Below are 18,745 nucleotides of genomic sequence, written 5' to 3'. Positions count from 1 at the left end.
CTTATCCACAGTGGCTGGAGAGAGAAGGCTTGAAATTATAAACCTCATAGATCGAAAAGACAAAGCATGTGCGTTTCTTGGATTTCAAGGCATTATACTATACTTTATTTATTAATATTATTATTTTGGGACAGTAGAAAGTTCTGATGTGCTGACATTGGGAATGCTATGCAGTTCTGTAACCTCAGATATTAGGGCATATATGACTTAGGAAGTCTAAATCTACCTCAGGCCAATTTCTACTGGCCCAGCAATAAACACAAACAAACTGCACAGCAATGTAAACCCCATTTCTGATTAAATAATTTCCCTAAAACTCCCTAAATGGAACATTTAATTAAGCTGGTGCATTTGAAAACCATTAGAATGAGCTCTTCTCTTGTAAGTTCATGTTCCTAAATTAAGGTGGGGCAGATTCCCAACTCTCATTTTCAGTTATATTCATTTACAGGAGCATGTTTGTCTTGTGCTGGGAAACTTGTTCTGGTACCATTGCCTGAAGAGAATCAACAAACTTTTCATTATTATTTATGCACAAATGTATCTGCTGAGAAGAACTGCATCACATGAAGTGCTCTATGGTCTCAAAACAGCTATTCCATCCATACTTTCCAAGCAAATGAGTTCAGGAGCTCAGTGCTGACAATCATTTCCAAATTATACCTCCCTACACTCCCCCTCCCCATAGCACCATCTTGTGTTCTTTTCATGTGCATATAGATAGTTTCAGTAAGAGACAGGTAGAAACGCTCACCCTGATTGCTGGCACTCAGTGAGAGCAGAGTGGTAAGACAAGCTAAGGCATTTTCTTCCACAAGCAAATACACTCCAGCCACTTTGTCATCTGACAAGCTGCTGCTGGTGTACTGATGAATGAATTATTATATGCTGTAGACTCACACAGAAGCTTTTAGAAGCCAGGCTGCTATTATATTGGATTATTTCTGCTGAAGCTGAAGTGTTCTTGAGGAAGGGAAAAGTATTAACATGGGTTTATGAAAAGAATTGAGCTTAAATTTTTAACTGGCTGTAATTTGAAACAGTTTACAAAAAAATAGAGTATTATAAAGCCTAGCTGTGATATTTCTAACTATATGGTTGTACCTGTATTCTTGACCTTTGCCATTTCTCTCTCTGTCCTGAACAAAAACAGGCAGCAATTTTCTGCTAAACTTCAGCGTCTGATGTCCTAAGGTACATGTTACTGCATATTTTTTAGAGGTTTCTGCTTGTTTTTCAAAGGAAACCAAAAGAAAAACCATATACTGGGTTTCTTTATTTGAAAAAGTAGACACCAATATGAGTAAACATACGTCTACAATTCTACATGCACATTTGAATTAACCACTGAGACGGGGGGAGTTGTGAGCAATCCCATACATAGTCTGACATATAATATCAACCATAAATGATGCCTTTCATTCTAAAACATGTATGAATACCAGAACCAAGAGTAACCCTTACAACTCTTACAGCAAAGCACTTATTTGAAATCCAATTTCACAGAAATCACCATAAATGGAATTTAATTTTTTTCCTCTTTATTTCTCTGTCAAAAGTGATCCACTTAGAAGCAAAACACTTTTCTCAAACTACCAAGCCAGTGTACTCAACACTGAGAGTCACCCATGAGCTTCGGGGAGGGTATTCTCCCTCCCTTCAGAGATGTCTCCCAGGCTTAATGCACTCAGCATCTCATTGAAAAATAGTGGAACATAAAATATAAGGACACTTTTTCTATCACTTTAAAAATACGGTTTTAAATCCTCAGAGGAGTTCTGACTTGTTAAAGAAGATAAAGTCATAATCACTAACCAGAGAAAAACTCAAAAAGTTCTTCAAACACTCAGCTAAGGTGAACTTTGGGTAAAAGAGCCGATTATCACTTCCTTTCAGTTTAGAAGATGAAAAACTACAGATTTAAGAAGTAGCATTTGCTGCCCTGTTCTGTTCATTGCAATAGTATCTGAGCTTTGGAAATCAGTAACAAATTTATTCTGTTATTACCATTGTGTTGTTTGGAGACCTGAAGACAAACAACGTGAAGTGAATTGATCAAACACAGAGCATAGTGAAGGCTACAATTGAATGCAGTCCACCTGAGGCCTCTGCCAGTGCTTCAGACACAGGATTGCTCTTTTGCTTCTCAGTTAAAATAACTTCCTGGTTTTCTGTATACTGAATATTTTCTTCCTTACACAAATAAGACTAGGAAAAAAACATCTTTAGCTCTAAAACTACTGTTGCCTAATCTGTTTAAAGATCTATGAAATAAAAATTGACTTTTTTTCCTTTTCTTATCACATTCTACTTACTGTAGAGTTCTCCAGCCAAATCACAGTCTTGTAGAAATAAATAATTCCTGTACAATGAGTTCTCTAAGACCATAAAACATGTATCAAGACAAAGTCTTCTAGAATCAAAACTCTGATGTAAAATGGTGAATCCTAACCAGAAGGCTATAATGGAATTCAGATAAGAAAGATTGGCTAAAAAAAAAAAGTCAGATATGTTTTCACAAGGGTGAGAATTTTTACTAAAATGGTGCTTTTCAATGCATATTGATGATATAAAAAAAACCCAAGCAAAACCCAAAACAGTGTCGCCAGGACAAAATTCTGCCACTAAATCAAAGTCACAATACTAGGATACAAAACTCATTTAGGAATTCCTGTGCAAATGAAGCCTGACTATTTATTTTCATTATGTCTCCCCTAATTGTATTCTTCTCTTCTCATACTCTTTTCTTCAAAGAACACATGATGTTTGGAGTAGACAGTGTGCTTCAAATCTGTAGAGACTGCCTCAGGTGAAAAAATTGGTTAGCTGAACTCACCCATCACCAGCCTGCTGCTGTTAAAGAAGTTTCAGCCACAGTGCCCCTTGCCCAAGGCTAGGGAGCTTCCCCCCACTTTGAGCACTTCTGAAATCCCACATCCAACTTCTCTGTTTCTTACATGGAATGCTGACAATATAGCATCTCCTGTGATGGGATTAAATGGCTGCTGAAGAATAAATTGGGGGAACCTAGCACAAGAGGTTCCATGCAGGGCCCAACTGAAGGTCTCTACAGCTCATATGGTCTCCAGCAGCGGCAATGGAGGTCCAGGCAAGGAGGACCCTCAGTGCCTCTCAGTTCTTATATTGCAGAATTTGGGTGAACTATTGTACTGCATTCAACTTATTTACCAGCTTTATAACTATACAAACACACCCTCCTGCCTTTCTCTCCCAGCTGAGCAACCCTACATTTTTGGTCTCTGAATACTGAACAAAACTCATATTAGCACCAAGGCTTAGGTGATCTGAATAGTGACTCTTCCCACTCTGAAAAATAGCTGTTCTATCCTGCTTTTATTTTCCTGCCCTTTATCAGCTTTCAGTTTGCAAAAGAAACTTTTTTCAAGTACCCTGACAACTTAGTTGGCCTTTATTGAAATACCAGATAAGTTACACCCTCTGGTTCCACTTCATACCCTTGCTTATTTGCACCATTATACAGCAGATTACTGAGGCAGAAGTTCCTGGAACAGATGATTCTTATTCATGTATCAGAAATCTTCTTCTTTATTATAGACACTGTCATTTTACCAGGGATGGAAATCATATCTATCAGTCTACAGTTTCCATTATCCCTGTTTTAGCTCAGAAGAGGAAAGAATCAAGGAAGCTAACCCAAGCGCACAGCAAATATGCACTGATAGATCTCCACATATTTCTACCAATGAGCCGTTTTCTTGCTGCCTCAAGCCTCCTATCCATACAAAGTGCTGTAACTGGAGAGTTTTGATTTAGGGACATTGCAAAACTCATTGCACTATTGCAAGAATGGAACAGTCTTTATGCACCTTTCCTACTGTTTTAAAGTAATTCTGTGAGACAATTAGAATTTGGAGGGTTGTGGGTTTTTGATGATAACTTCTGGATATTTGCTGAAGTGGAAAGGGAATCTGCAGAAGTCCTGCAGTGTGCAGGAGCACTGGTCATGAACTCTGTGCCATTGACCCACCACCTTGTCATGTACCTAGGGGAAAGTCCACATAATCTGTGGCATCCAAATGCGTCCGTTTGTAAACAAAAAAAACATAATAATGGTTTCTTAAGCTTACATGACTTACCAGTTCTATTTAGAACTGTTTACAGCAAACCTCCCAAATCTTCATTCGCGAAGCCTAGCCATGATGACAGCAAACCTTGACTTCTTTTGTTATTAAAGGTATTATCTGAGCAGCCCAATGTTGTACCTAGCAAAATAAAATGTTTTGGAACATATATTCTGTATGAATTACCACAGCTTGATTTACTTCCCTGAAGCACCAACAGTTTCAGCTGGTGACCGATTTTCTTCTGCATGTGGAAACATGTTTCCTTAAAAACATTAAAGCATGGAAACTTGCTTATAAAGTGAGTGACATTTTGCCCCATTGATCAGTATTTCATAGAAAGGCCACTTACAGAAGACTCCTGCTTCTTACCTTCTTAAGTAGACCTCTTTAAGACTGAAAACCAAGTTTAGTGGTAACACAACCCTTCATGCTATAATACTTCATTTCAGGAGAAAAATTTCAGAGCCACTGATACAGGCAGCATTTACATGCAAATTCTCTGGATGCTCTATGCAGATTCTCTGGATGCTCTTCTCCAGTCACCAAATCCTAGAAGCAGCCTTGCTGAAACCTGTGTCTGGGCTGAAGTCTGTTGCCAGTATTCACCAGCAGATATTTTTTATTTTGTTTTGATATCAATAAAAGGGATTTTGCACTGCTGGCTATAGCAGTTCAAAATAGGGCTGCCAGCTACCTCTGAGTACCTCCTACATCTCTGTCAACAGGCAGTGCTGCTTCTGCTCCAGCACCTGCCAGGCACATATGTCTGTTTTATCCTGTATCACACCTTGTCAACACTTGCTGCTGGTCAGTGTAATCATTTATAGCATTTTTATTTTCAGGAGTGCTAGCTGATTTGGCTACATCTGTCAGTACCTTGAAGGGTCTAGGTCTGGCATCAGCCACTGTTCTGCTTGGCCAGGTCTTCAGCTAAATTTCTTTCTGAATTAGACAGCACCTCTGTTTAACTTTCACCATTCTCTCTCTTTCCACTGAAGGACTGTCAGAGAAACACAACAGGACAGCACTGTGAGCAGTGTCCAGACGGCTTCATTGGTGATGTTGTCAGAGGAGTGCCCACGTTCTGCCAGCCCTGCCCCTGTCCTCTGCCAGCACATTCTAAGTATGTAAAGAGTCTTTGCTTTTCTTTGATTTGGGCTGGCTTTGACGCTTCCCAAGGTGGGGTCAGCATCCCTTCCTCGATGCAGGAAACAAGGCTGCTGCTCTTGACAAATGGGGGAATATAAGAGGAATACCAGCTGCTCACATTTATAACCACAGGAAACAGCATTTCACTTGGAAGGTGTAAAGTATCCTTCAGTGCTCATATAAATTTTTACCAGGAGGGGGGAGAAAATATTTGAGCAAATTCAAGTTCACCCTCTTTTACATAGGAGAGATTATTCAGTTGTCTGGTAACTTTTAAGAGTCTCCTAAAGTCCAATTCCCAAGGAAGGTGGCATCAGGGATTTATGAGGCTGAGACAGAGAGACAGAAAGATCAGTTCATGTCCTCTGAAGGGTAAAAGCAACCACAAAAAAGCAAAACTTGTCAGTCTCCTGAGTCAACAGCGGTTGGATCTGGTTAATACAGTAACAGTTAAAGGACCAGAGGACCCTGTGATAGGTACGGTGCCCCTTCAGCTGATGCCTAGCTACTTTTGGGTAAGAAACTCTGAAGCCTGACAGAAAAAGATCAAGCCAAAGAGCTCCAGCTGCTGACTGCTTTGTGCCTTCAGAAAAAAGAAAAAAAAAAAAAAAACCTGCAAACTATGAGCAGCCATTAGAAACTGTGAGTGGCACATCAGTAATGCAGCTGAAAGAAATCATCAACTTCATCCTGCTCAAGTTTCATGCTCTGGGAGAGAGGCATCTCTGCAAATCCCACCATAGTGCACAGAAGAGATGCTAGTAAATAGTTGCCAATAGGTTGAAGCTATTTCTCAGGGGGCTACGTACTCCCCTTGTATTGTTTTCCATTCTGCTTTCAGCAGGGCTTCTCAGTAAAGGGAATTTTGTCCTCACTGTATTTGTTTGCTGTTGCCATAGGATTACTCACACAGCCTTAAGGTGGGATAAGCTGCATTTTGCTTAGCTGCTCAGGGTTCAACCTGGCAATGGAACAAAATCACTCTGGCCAAATTCCCGCAAAACAACTCTGGCTTTTGCAGTGAGCTGCGGACATGTGAAAGGGCCATGGGGTGGAGAACAGCTATGTTGAAAAACTTCAGCTTACGCCTGGATTACAGAGAAAATCCTCCAGAGACAGTGGAAGAACCTGGCTTTGCTCACTTACAGAAAGGCTTAGGAGTGAGTGAGCTCACAGATGAAGTAGACTACTTCCTCCAGTTTCAGTTACAGCTGTAATTCCTGAAAAAATAGGAACAGTCAGAAGTAGTGCTTTACCCTTGGCAACGTGATTTTTTTTAGCCTGCTAGGCACAGAGGAGCTGCTTCAGCATAAGAAGCTGTTCTCTCAACTACATCCTGGGCTGCTCATGCCTGAGGCACTACAGCACAAGATCTAGTCTCTACTAAGCAAAGTCAGCCAAGCAAGGTCTGATCTGTCCTCCCTATGCTGTGATTTCATGCAGCATGGCTAGGTTTGCACTCACCCACACCCTGCCTAGTCCTGCAGCCCACTGGGCTCTTCAGCAGTGCCCCTTGACAGCAGGGAACTGGTCAGTCTACCAGGCACTGAGTAGGGCTCAGTGCAGCAGGACTAGCAGAGACCTGACCTACAGCCTATCTTGGCCAGTCTATGTGAGATGGGAGCAGAGGCCAAATAGCATTCTCTGCTTCTACATGCTCCTTAGACCTTCTGCTAGGGACATAATGCCTCTCCTATTTCAGACCACTAGAGATAAGGAAACCCCAAACCCAAAAGGACAGCAGCATGGGATTGGGAAGGGAGAACAGAAGTTGCACAATGCCTGAATGCAGATGCTTCTCCATTAGCAGCAATTATAGCCTTTGGACTTGATGAGCCTCATGGGTCCCTTCCATCTCAGAATATTCTATGTTTTATGATATGTCTCCCCTTTAAAACTACCTCAGTAAAAATCTACTTCAGTTTTTCAGAGTTTTCCCTCAGAAAAGTACTGAAAGCAATAATTAAAGCAATATCCCATCCCAATTTGCCTCATACCCCTATTTAAATAACATGCAGAAATTGCCTGTTCAGCTTCCTGCATGAGAGAGACCTGACCACAGAAATAGTTTTCATCTGGGTCTGGAAAAGGCTAATAATAATTGAGTTCCATTAAGCCTTGTATAACTAAATTCAAAGCAAAAGTGTTCTTTCTTAGTTTTTTACAATTTTCCTTAATTAATCCTACTCCATATATAGTAAGGAAAAATAATAACTCTACCATAAGTCAAAGAAGCATTAAATGTCTTAAAGGCCATTCAAAGGATGTTGTTTTGTTCTGTGTTTTATTTTGGAAATAGCCAGTGAATTCATACTAGGCAAAATGACCAAATCTGTAAACTGACAGACTCATCAGATAGATATTTTTTCCAGGAACTCAGATGTGTGTCTCTAGATTTTCTGACCAGGCTATCTTCATATCTGCTATCCTGGGAATTTTTGGAGTAACTTTTGGACAGTACACATGAATGTAATGTCATCTCTTTGGAATAACAAAAAGGGGGATGGAGGTTGCTTCCCAGTCTAGCAGATGTTATTTCTTTTCAAACTCAAGAGAATTATATGACCTTTTTTTTCCCTAAAAGATCACAAAAAGTATAAAACTTCAGGAGATTTCAGTTGTATTTCATAACTTAGATCCACAATGTGGTTTTTTCAACTACATGAAGAAATTAGTCTCCGTAACAGAAGTGCAAGCCTGCCAAACTATTATGATTTTCTCAATATGTTCTTGTAAAAGCTGCACAGAAGTTAATTTGTGAATTCTGTGAGTAGAATCTCATTTTATGTTCTCTCTGATTATATGAAATATTTTGAGACAGAGCAGAGAGATCCAGAGATCCAGACACAGATTTATTTGTCTCTAGTTGTTCAACCAGCTGAGAAATGCTGGCAGGAACTGAAATTATGCAGGAATTCTTGTCACCTTTCAATTCTGTTTACTCCTGGAACAAGGAGTGCACGGCTCATGCTCTTTCCCATTGATCTGAGTCTTTTGTCCAGTGTGAAAGGGATGCAACCCAGCCACAGCTGCTCAACACCCTGTGACTCAGGAGCTGTGTTTTAGCCACTGTGGGCCTGCAGCTGGCATCACTCACTGCTCTGGTTGCTTTCTAGTGCTGGCAGAAATTTATTCACACATATTGCAAACTAACTAGAAACATCTTTAGGATTGTATCTCTTTTTTTCTGCAAATGTATTTAAGACATGTCCACCACTGTGTTTGAAGTGTATATACAATTTACACTTTCCACATCTGGCTACTGCTGTTCTTTGAATCTCATATTTAGTTACTCATTTGTTACATGCTGAAAACATAAGAAAACAAAGGAATCCAGGATTCAGAATCAAGGCAGTAAAAATTACTGCCCAAGCCATCACTGCAATCAGCGTCACTACTTGACATGTTGGTCTCCGAAGAGACGACGGACTCTTTCCAGCTTACTCTGAAAGATGGTAGAGCAGCCTTGGTTACTGTAAACTCGGTTACTGTAAATGAGGACAGCATCATTGAGGTCAGTTTTCACCACTCGGTACTTCTAGACTGGATTTGCATAGGAAACTGCTGCACCAGTTCCAGAATCTCAGTTTCTGAAGTGGTCACTGCAGTGTCTTTCACAAGCCTTTAGAATAACAGACAGGAAGCAATTAGGTTTACGTGACATAGACATTTTCCTAAGTCCCTTATCTAAAATGTCTGTATCAAAACCTGCAGGGGTGTGTGATTTACACTGCAAGACAAGAACTTTTATATATGTGTATATATATGTGTGTGTATGTATGTATTTATACAGCTCCATAGTACTATATTCTAATTAGTGCTTTCTATACTAATTAAAATTACTAAATAGGGGGTATAATGTGAATAATGGGAGCTTAATACCTATTCAGCAAAGAGTCATCAAAAGCCAGATTTCAAACTGACAGCAAATGTCCATAATATAATAAAAAACATTCCCAAGTGTTTGCTATTGCCTGCTCTTCTAACTGTTCATTCTAATGAAATTCCAGTTTTGCAGTCTCCTGTTACAGAAAAAGTGGAAGTGTGCGTTGTGTCTGTAAAGAAAACTATGCAGGACCCAACTGTGAAAGGTAAGAAAAAGATTAGGATGACTTGCTGGTCAGCAATACTTAAGTCCAGAATTTTTAAAGGAAATCTTCCCACATGGTTGAGAAACCTGGAGCATTTGTTTTCATCAGGTTGAATCATGTCTGTTAAATGATCTCATTCAGTTTCTACTAAAAACCACGAAAACTTGCTGTGGAGACATGTCAGCATAAGACAGATATTTACATCTGATGTATTTTGATCTATTTCTTGCACTTTGTGTACCTTCATGTGGTGATCTTCCTAAAATGAATGTAATTTAAAAATACAAAATACAAATCAGAAACAGCAGCTGAAGTGAAAAATAACATACACATAGATGCCTCTTGAAATTCACCCCTCTAAAACATATAGCAAATAAATTTTTCTAAGACAAAGAACAAAATCCATTTTTGAGTCAAATTCCTAATGAGCAGATGCAGCTTTTTTAGTTACATTTTAAATGCACTTCACAGACATAATTCAATAAAGTCAAACCAAGCATAGGCCAGTGTTGCATTTCATATTTTCTTCATGTCCATAAACAATTTCCAGTAAATATTTTCTAAATAACAAATTACACCAATAAATGGAGCTATACAACAGGAATATAACTACCCCTCATGTCCTGTAAGAGACTGTCGTACTTGCTATGAATATACAGGGATGATGTCTCAATGAATGTCAGAGGCCTGATTATAATTCAGGAATTGTCCTTAAGCAGCCAATAAATTAAAACAGCTCTAACACAAAGACTGAAGAGTATAGGATGGCTCAGACACTGGCTTCCTGAACATCTTTTTTTTTCCCTTAAATCGTCTGAAGTATTTCAGTCTTCAGTCAACTGTCATTAATGGGCACGTCTTGAATTCAAATGATACTTAATGTAACTGTCAGAGAAGGGAGAAAAGGGATGCTTAAGATGCAAAGAGAAATCGATATGAAAAAGGTAAGGTGAACAAATGAATGAAGGTTTTTCCCCTTGCAGATGATGCAAAAACATCAGTAAATTACCTCCGCATCACTAACATGGTGACAGCAACAGTGAAAGCCCTTTAGACAGATGGCACACAAATAAAAAACCCCCACCCTTATTTACAGGCCCATGGTTGTATTCTTTTGTTCTTCCAAAATGTCAGATTTATACAAAAAGCATAATACAGACAATAAAAAGTCAGTGAGATTTCTTAATGGTTATTAAAATGTCAGCCTAGACTACAAGCAACACAAATCCTGTGAAATGAGCAGCAGATGCATAGGAACAGCAGAAAATAACATTGGCTTTGTTTTCTAATAGCCACTACCCAGCCTGACACAGTACATCTGTCTGAAGGAATGCAAAGCTGTGTAGAAAAAAATACAGAAAAAATCAGCCTGTCCTAGTCACTGCATTAAGACCTTGGCTAATTGCTGGAGTAAGCAGCAAGCAGTGACAGGCAAGACTTGCCTTCTAGTAGGCTCCTGGTCCTCCTTCCATTTGTGTCAGAAACATCAAAAAGCATTTCAAAGATGGATGATGCATTGCTTGTCTCTGTCCACTTGCTAAAGAGCAAGTCCCTACTTCACATACCCTTCCAGCTACTGTCACCATGCCCTACTCCCACCGCAGCTATTGGGCCATCAGCTTTCTGGCAGGAGGACTGGAGGATCCTGAGCGAGAAGGGTCATTGCCTCTGTCCCTCCCTGCAGCTCAAAGAGCCACTCCTGTCCCCAGGGAGAGGAAGGCTACACCCTGCTCACCATTCTCCCTCCCAGCTCTCTGCAGTAGTCAGTGACAGGCACCCTATTACAGTGAGCTACCGGACACCCCTCAACAGGCAGCATGTGGGATCCCCAAAACAGCTCACAGGGAGGCAACCTGCTCCATTTCCTCTGGCATTTGTGTAGGAGGCTTTCTTGTGCTGCTCTAGAGGTTGGCACGAACTTATCCAATTTATGTTTGTCAGGAAATGGTGCTGTGAATTCACAGAGGCCCTTGCTAGGAATTGAGAAAACCAGCTTCCCAACTTGAAATTTAGGAACTAATAATTTTTCTCCTGGACTTCAGTAATAAGGCAGGAGAGTGGTAGCTGATGAAATGCAGGTTTTGTTAATGCTCAGATGTTAAAAAAATAACCGAACAAATGACATTTTAGTTTCTAAAGCAAATAGATTAAAAAGGTTCTTTTGGCATTGTAGGGGAAGAGGAAGTTAATTTCTTATTCACCAGTAATTACAGGAAGAAACTACGGCTGCAAAATGAAACAAAGATAGCTTAGCAGTTTTATTATGGGAGAGGAAACATCCCTTGTTAGCAACAAAAAGTCATTTAATGATACAATGTAGGAAAAGACATTTACTTCAGGCCTCTAAATTTTTGCAGGACATAAAGTGCAGAGATGGACCAGTATGTTTTCCGTCAATGACCTCTGCTCTTCTCACATGCTACTCATTATTCAAAAGAGGCCACGTGCCTCAGCCCTATGAGATGACCTGAGTGGCAAAGGGGGAGGGGAAAGTACCACATTAAATTTCAGCTCTTAAAGCTTCTCTTTTTGTTTTAAACAGCTGCTCCAGATGAGAAAATACAATAAAATGAGTTATAGACTCACACAATAGTTCCGGTTTTGAGGGATCTTAAAGATCATCTAGTTCCAACCCCCTGCCATGGGCAGGGACATCTACCAATACACCAGGTTGCTCGAGGCCCCATCCAACCTGGGCTTGAACACCTCCAGGGATGGAGCATCCACAACTTCTCTGGGCAACCTGTTCCAGTGCCTCAGGTGGTCATAAAAAGCAGCACTTACAAAACGTATCTGTGAGGATGTGAGGAAATGTCCACTACATTCCTGGCAAGTGAATTGAACGATATATATCAGCAAAGAAGGAAGGGAAAATTACTTTGTCCCAGTGAGAGGGCAGACATTGCAGGCCTGAAGAGGATAGCACACTGTCTTTGGTAGATGCTGGCTAGCAGTAGGAAAAAGGCTGGTCTGGCCCCAGCCCTGCTCAGTGGCCTCTGTGACTTGGTGGCCACATTAGACAGATGATCATTTGGAAAATATCTAACTACAGTAAACCAAAACCAAACCCTTCAAGATTATATAGTTCATAATAAATCAAATGCATCTACAGATTAAAACAAACAAAAAGGAAAAAAAAAAAACCAGCAATGACGCAGAGGGTTTTTTTCCTTGATAAAGCTTCATAAACATTCTGAAATTCTGAAATTTGGAAAAATACTACAGTCTCACATTGGCTGAAATATCAGCAAATCATAGCAAGACTTTTGGCATGATTAAATAGTAGCTTTACCCATTGCTGCCTGCTCTAACTCCCACAGGAATGGGCAGTGACTTCACCAAAGTCAGATAAATTACACTCTGCACGCAGTTTAGCATTCACAGTTCTTCAAGGGATGCACAGAACTCCCAGTCACTTTTATTCTTTACATCTGGGTCACCCACACGATAAAATCTGCACCAAAGATTCTGGCAGTACTGCAAAGATACAAAAAGAGCCTTTGTCATTGACAAAAGCAGTATTTGAGGCAGCCAAGTGGTTTATATTAAGATGCTTAAAATTTTATGTGTTTTTACTGTGGGTGTTCAGGACTGGAACATGAACAAAGCGGTGTTGAGGAAATTACTTTTTTATTAAAAAAAAATTAGCAAAAGTAAGAACAGATCAAACCTCAATTCTTGTATCAGATCTCCTACATTTTCATTGTTCAGACATGGCATAACCTGAATGTGACTATGTTCAGATTTTAGGAGAAAAGAGACCTTGGTTCAGGTACCAAGCCAGAATCTGGGAAAATTTAACTGAACTGCCTGAGTGCTCACCCTCCCCACCACCAACAGCAGAACAAACAGCATGTTAAACAGGACTTCATGGGTGGAAGAAAAGGACAATATGGTGATAAAACAGAATGAACTACAACAGGCACTCCTTTCCTAAGACATTGCAGCAACTATCCAAGTCTCCAATTTCTTCAGCCAGCAATTGCTACACCAGCTAGTTATTCCCCTCCCTGCTGTAATTCTTCATTTCCAGTTTGGGGGTGTAAGTCCCTGATCTCTGTGGCCCAGGCTTCTGGGTCATGGGCCCTCCTGCCACCGTGCAGTAACACCATGAACAGTGTGGGTTGCCCTTGTCCTTCTAGCTGACCCCTCCAGTCCATCAGACACTGCTCCATGCTGCTTCAGCTGCCAGATCCTTCAGCAAATCCCTTTCTTGAGGATTTGCTCCCACGCACTGCTCCATGCTCACACCAGTACCAGTTCTCTTTGCCTCGCTGGTTGTTTTGCAAAAGCTCCTCTTGCTTGTAGGATTAAGGACACTCCCTGATATCAACAGAAACATCTCTGATTGAGACACTTTTTTCCCAAATGATGACCAAGTATGTAACTACCTCTTAGCTTAGGGCCACCAGTCACCCAGGAATGGTTCATATCACTGGTTTGTCTAGGGTCTCAAAAACCACCACAGTTTCAACATCTCTTCCATTTTAAGCTGTAGAAAGTTCTCAGCTGAAATGCTTCCCAAACATGCCAAAACACAATAAGCAATTTGGACCCATTTCAGGCCTTCCCTGTGGTGCTTGGTATGCACCTCCCTCTCTCCCTCTGAAAACCAACAGAGGAATCCTCCCTTCCCAGGCTGCTGGCTGCTCTCAGCCTTTTGCCCTCATCCAGCAGGACAACATCAAACAGATCTGAAAAACGCAGTCTGGTTCAGTGCCTGTTCTGTTTTGCAAAAACCAGAAACCACCCCAATACATCACCATAGAAGTATTTCTATAAATCTTTCCTGCTCAGTACTTTTTATGTACATTTATAATAGAAATAAGTCTGAGCTTCCTCTGAGTTTCAGCATCATGAAATGCTGTCTCTTACCCCAGTTTCCTATATAACACAATATAGTTGGTGAGATCCAAAGCTGAAAGAGACCAAAATAAACACTGTATAGCTGCTTCTCTGCCAAGGTCATTCTGTCACAGATTTTAAAACAATAGAGAACAAATAATTTCACTGCTAAAGACACACAGAAAAAGTAAATCAATGCAGACTGGTGTGTATGAAATACCAGGGGTGTTCAAGAAGGGAAAAATATATAATTATATGGATTGAGATTAGAGTACAAAGCAATCTCTGCAGAAATACAGCTCCTAATTTGCCTCCTGTCCATTAGTAGCTGCTGACAGTCATCAATTTCTGGTAACATAAATATGGTCAGAAAAAATGGTACTGCAGATGGGAATGTCATTGCTTGTCCCTGACAGGTTTGTTCTGCCTTTCAGGTGTGCCCCTGGTTACTATGGGAACCCTTTGCTAATTGGAAGCACTTGTAAAAAATGTGACTGCAATGGCAACTCAGATCCAAACATGATTTTTGAAGACTGCGATGAAGTGACTGGCCAGTGCCGCAACTGCCTGCACAACACCAGCGGGTTCAAGTGCGAACGATGTGCTCCGGGTTACTATGGGGATGCCAGATTTGCTAAAAACTGTACAGGTATTGTCTCAGTTTAGTCCAGCAGAGCTGAGCAAAAGGCAGCACAGCATGATCTATGGATGATCTCCCAAATACCAGAGATATGTGAAGCAGTTAGAAGATATTCGTGGCCCTGGGAGGCAGGCAGTGCTCCCAGCCATCTGCCTGGTCGGGATAATTTGGATGCCTATTCAGCTTGAGTCATTCTCAGTGGCAGGGAAATATCTCTTTTCAGTGCCCATGAACAAGTCTCAGATCCCAGAGTCCAAAACCTTTAGTGCCTGGGCAGAATTAATGTAGGCACTGTTGTGTCCTCCTGAATCTTGTTTTAAATAAGGATGTCTAAGCTTTCTTTGGACAGAGACTTCACCTTTATGCTTGTCCACACCATGTGCTGCCCAATATGACCACTCAGACTGATGGTGGTTAAAGACTTGAAAGTATTTTTAAGGGAACAGGATCATCCTTCTGCCCTGACCCAGTGCCCACTCCCTTTCTGCTAGTTTCCACACTGGTAATGTATTCTGCATTTCCTTTGTGTCTGTGTAATCTTGCTGGTTACGGTATTTCCACACCAGAAATGACTGTATTTTAAGAGTCTGGTACAGTGCTACCCAGAGGACCTTACCAAAACATACCTGTACAGAGGGTTCACAAAGGTTTATCTCCTCTAATATAATTATTCTCCCGATTTCTGAGTTCAATCCTTTGAATTCATGCCTTCTGTCCTTGCTTTGGCTCTGGGAGACAAGTTTACATCCTCTTTCAAAGCACTTAGGAATAGCCATCGCAAAATGCAGCTGCTCAGAGCAAGGACCTTGGAGCTCCCTCCCAACCTCATGGCAGGGTCTTTCCCTGAAGGACTAGAACACAAACTGGGGAGATAGATCACTTCTAGCTCTTCACCTGACTCCAAGGTAAGACACAGACAAAGCACTCACCCAATCTGGACCTCAGAAGTGCTCCAGAACCTCAGGGTACAGAGCTACAGGCCTCAGGGCCTTAGCAATGTCTTGATCCTTTTTGCAACTCACTGTCCACTTGAACTTAGCTTTTTCCGACCTTACTATTAAATGCTTAAATGTGTTTTTGGACACACAAGATGGAGTCTGTGAGTACTCAAGTATCCCTTGTGCTGCTATCTTCATTTGTAGGGGACCCCATATCATATTACTATTGATCCTTTCTGGTTTTATGTTCCGGTGACAGAAGTTGAGTGCTCATCTCCAGGATGTAACTCACATCACTTAGTCATGTGTTTAAATTCACAAGAACAGGAAGAGATAGTGCTCATGTACAGTGATCCCAAAAGCCAAAGCCATGTATCCAAAACAGCTAAAAAGACATCAGTTGTAGGGAACACAATGCCCCAAAACTCACCTCCTATCTGGATCTAGGCACCCTCTGTGATTTTGAGATTGCAAAAGGAAACCTTGTTTATGAACTTCACTGCCTAATTCACCTCACCTGAGATGATTTAACTGCAGTTCTCCCATAAGGAATGAATGACAGGATCTAATCTGTGACTGCTGAATTCCATGAGGAAGGAGAAACACATCCAGAACTTCAAATCAGCAAACTGCAACAATTGTGCCCTGGCCATAGGCAAAAGCAAAGCTTCAAACACCTAAGAGTAGCTTTGCCATAAATCTGAGGATTACAGGGCATTCCAAGTGTCTAAACAGGTTATGCGATATATAATTTTGGAAGGCATCTCTGAACACACAGTTTTGAAACTCAAGTCAAATTTTTGTCACCTCAGTATAGTTTTTTTGGTTTTGCCCTAAAGTAGGTGCACAGGACTTCTCTGTAGAGGCTTTCCATGCAGACTACAAATGAACATGGTAATTCTCTTTGTTAGCAGATTTCCTTGTAGTACTTGGTCTTTGCTAAAAATAAAAAATTCTTGGGCACTTGGATACGTTGTGAGAGCTACAGCTTTTCTCTATTTAGAAGTGAATTTAATATTAAAGTTCACTCTAGCAAATCCTGATTTTTCAGTATTATGTTTCAGAGAATTACACACTTCTTGTTTCATCTTAATTTCTGCTGAACATGACAATGTGCTGTACTTAACAGTACTGCAGAGATTGCAGTACATCAATACATCCATGATATTCAAACTATTCATGTAGTTTACAGGGAAACCTTATACTTTGTTTGGCATTGTAGAACAATTAGAAACTATTGTTTAGAATGGATTCTGAAATGAGACAAATATCTTCTTTAAAACTGAAAAATACAGAAACTAAACTAGTGGAAGAATCAAGATAATCTGCATATATGGTTTACACAGAGCATCTCAAAGGGTATATAGAACAAAAAAAGGCCAGAAAACTTAAAGGAACAAACAGCTCTATCCATCTAAGATCATCTTTTTTTTCCTTTGAGTACAAAGATAAAGCCTGTGTAGCTGTGTACAGTAGTTTTCAACTGCTTTTAAATAATTCTTTTTTAACCAGAAATCCTTTAGCCACACTTCAAAACTCTCCACAATGTCCCTCAGAAATAAAGGTAAATTCAGAAGCTTTCTCCACCAGTAAACCACAGTAGCACTGAAAGTCTTATTTCCCTACTGAAAATGTGGTACTTCTTAAACAAGTAGTTGAAAAATAGTCAGGACTGCTTTTGAAATTTATTTGCTATAAGTTTTTTTTGTAAACAGATATTCATTTAAATAAGAAGACACAATTTTATTTACTTGAGCACTGATCTCAACCAAATTTTAACTTTGTAACTGTGATCATGCCATCAGGGCATGGCAACCTGGTTTCCAAGATATAGGCAAAGAGAAATCTCTGCTTTCAACTGAGACTTTTCTTTCACTTCTTAACAAAAGAAATAGCAAATTAAAAATACTTGTAGATCCAAAAGCTGGTAGGCACCCAGTTCATACAGATTGGGATAAGGTCAAAATACTAACTGCATCAGAAAATTCATAACCAATTTCTGTTCTTACATAGTACAAAAACTGATTAATTCTACTAACACTGGTCCACTTATACGAACTTATTCTAACATTACTGCATCATGTTGTCTTTGAAGTTGTATTACATATTTTCACTGATAATTCCTTGAATGTGCAATGTGCAATGTAAATACAGAAATAGAGAGAAATGAATGGGCTGCAATAAAATGATGGTAAAATATTTTGTTATATGAGATTCTGCTGAAACCATGAATCACAAGTACAAAACAAATTCCAGAAAAGTTGTGGCTGTTCTTATGTTTTGCTTGAGTTTTTGTAATTGTATCAAAGTGCTCAAAGAATACTTTAATCTTTAAAATAATATATTTTTTAAAAGGCCAATTAAACCTTGAAAGAGACACTTTAGATTAAAAAATAGACTTTTTTAAAAGCTGCTTGTGCTGGCAATAAAAATGTTACTTACTCAAGTCTGAAAAAATGTAAAATGTCATTTATTCTTCACTGTAAGTGGTAGGAGATATTTACTTTTTGATATGTTCAACGTGACGATGGAATAGGAGTCCACTATCAATCCTTGATAGCTCCAAAGCCTTTTCGGTGACAGCCTGACACAGTGCTGATAAATTCTACAGGGCTTTGGAGAAACTTGTAACTAATAATTAACTTTAGTTGTGCTGTTTTTCTTAGCACATCTCCTAAACGTCACTCGCTCTAGATGCTGATGCACAATGACCCATCTTGGCAACTCTGGCCTCACTGACTCTGCTTGTAACCAGGCTTCGAACAAGAAATCTCAGCAGAGGTGTTCTCATTCTGTTTTCCACATTATATTTCATTTGGTTCATTTTGACCATAGTGCAAAAAAATACCTTTTTCTACATACTGAAGGGAAAATCAGTCCAAGAAGTTCTTGATATTGGTTTAACTATCCATGCACAATCCTAAGTAAAATTATTTCACTAGTCTTGGGAGGGGAAAGGGGAGTTGTACATTTTGA

General features: G+C 40.0%; 1 protein-coding gene across 2 annotated transcripts in view; it reads left to right on the top strand.

Moving 5' to 3' along the window:
* The window catches only part of LAMA4 (laminin subunit alpha 4), a 101,549-nt gene that overhangs the window by 29,409 nt on the left and 53,395 nt on the right, over positions 1-18,745 (top strand). For both annotated transcript variants that reach the window (XM_017829548.1, XM_017829537.1), the window contains exons 3-5: positions 5,105-5,229; positions 9,266-9,346; positions 14,626-14,840. In XM_017829548.1, the coding sequence (XP_017685037.1) occupies positions 5,105-5,229; positions 9,266-9,346; positions 14,626-14,840 (421 nt within the window). The remainder of the gene's footprint in view (positions 1-5,104; positions 5,230-9,265; positions 9,347-14,625; positions 14,841-18,745) is intronic.

Source organism: Lepidothrix coronata, unplaced genomic scaffold (genome assembly GCF_001604755.1).
Source record: "Lepidothrix coronata isolate B3197 unplaced genomic scaffold, Lepidothrix_coronata-1.0 Scaffold5, whole genome shotgun sequence".
Taxonomy (NCBI): domain Eukaryota; kingdom Metazoa; phylum Chordata; class Aves; order Passeriformes; family Pipridae; genus Lepidothrix; species Lepidothrix coronata.
This window is presented reverse-complemented; position numbering and strand designations above follow the sequence as displayed.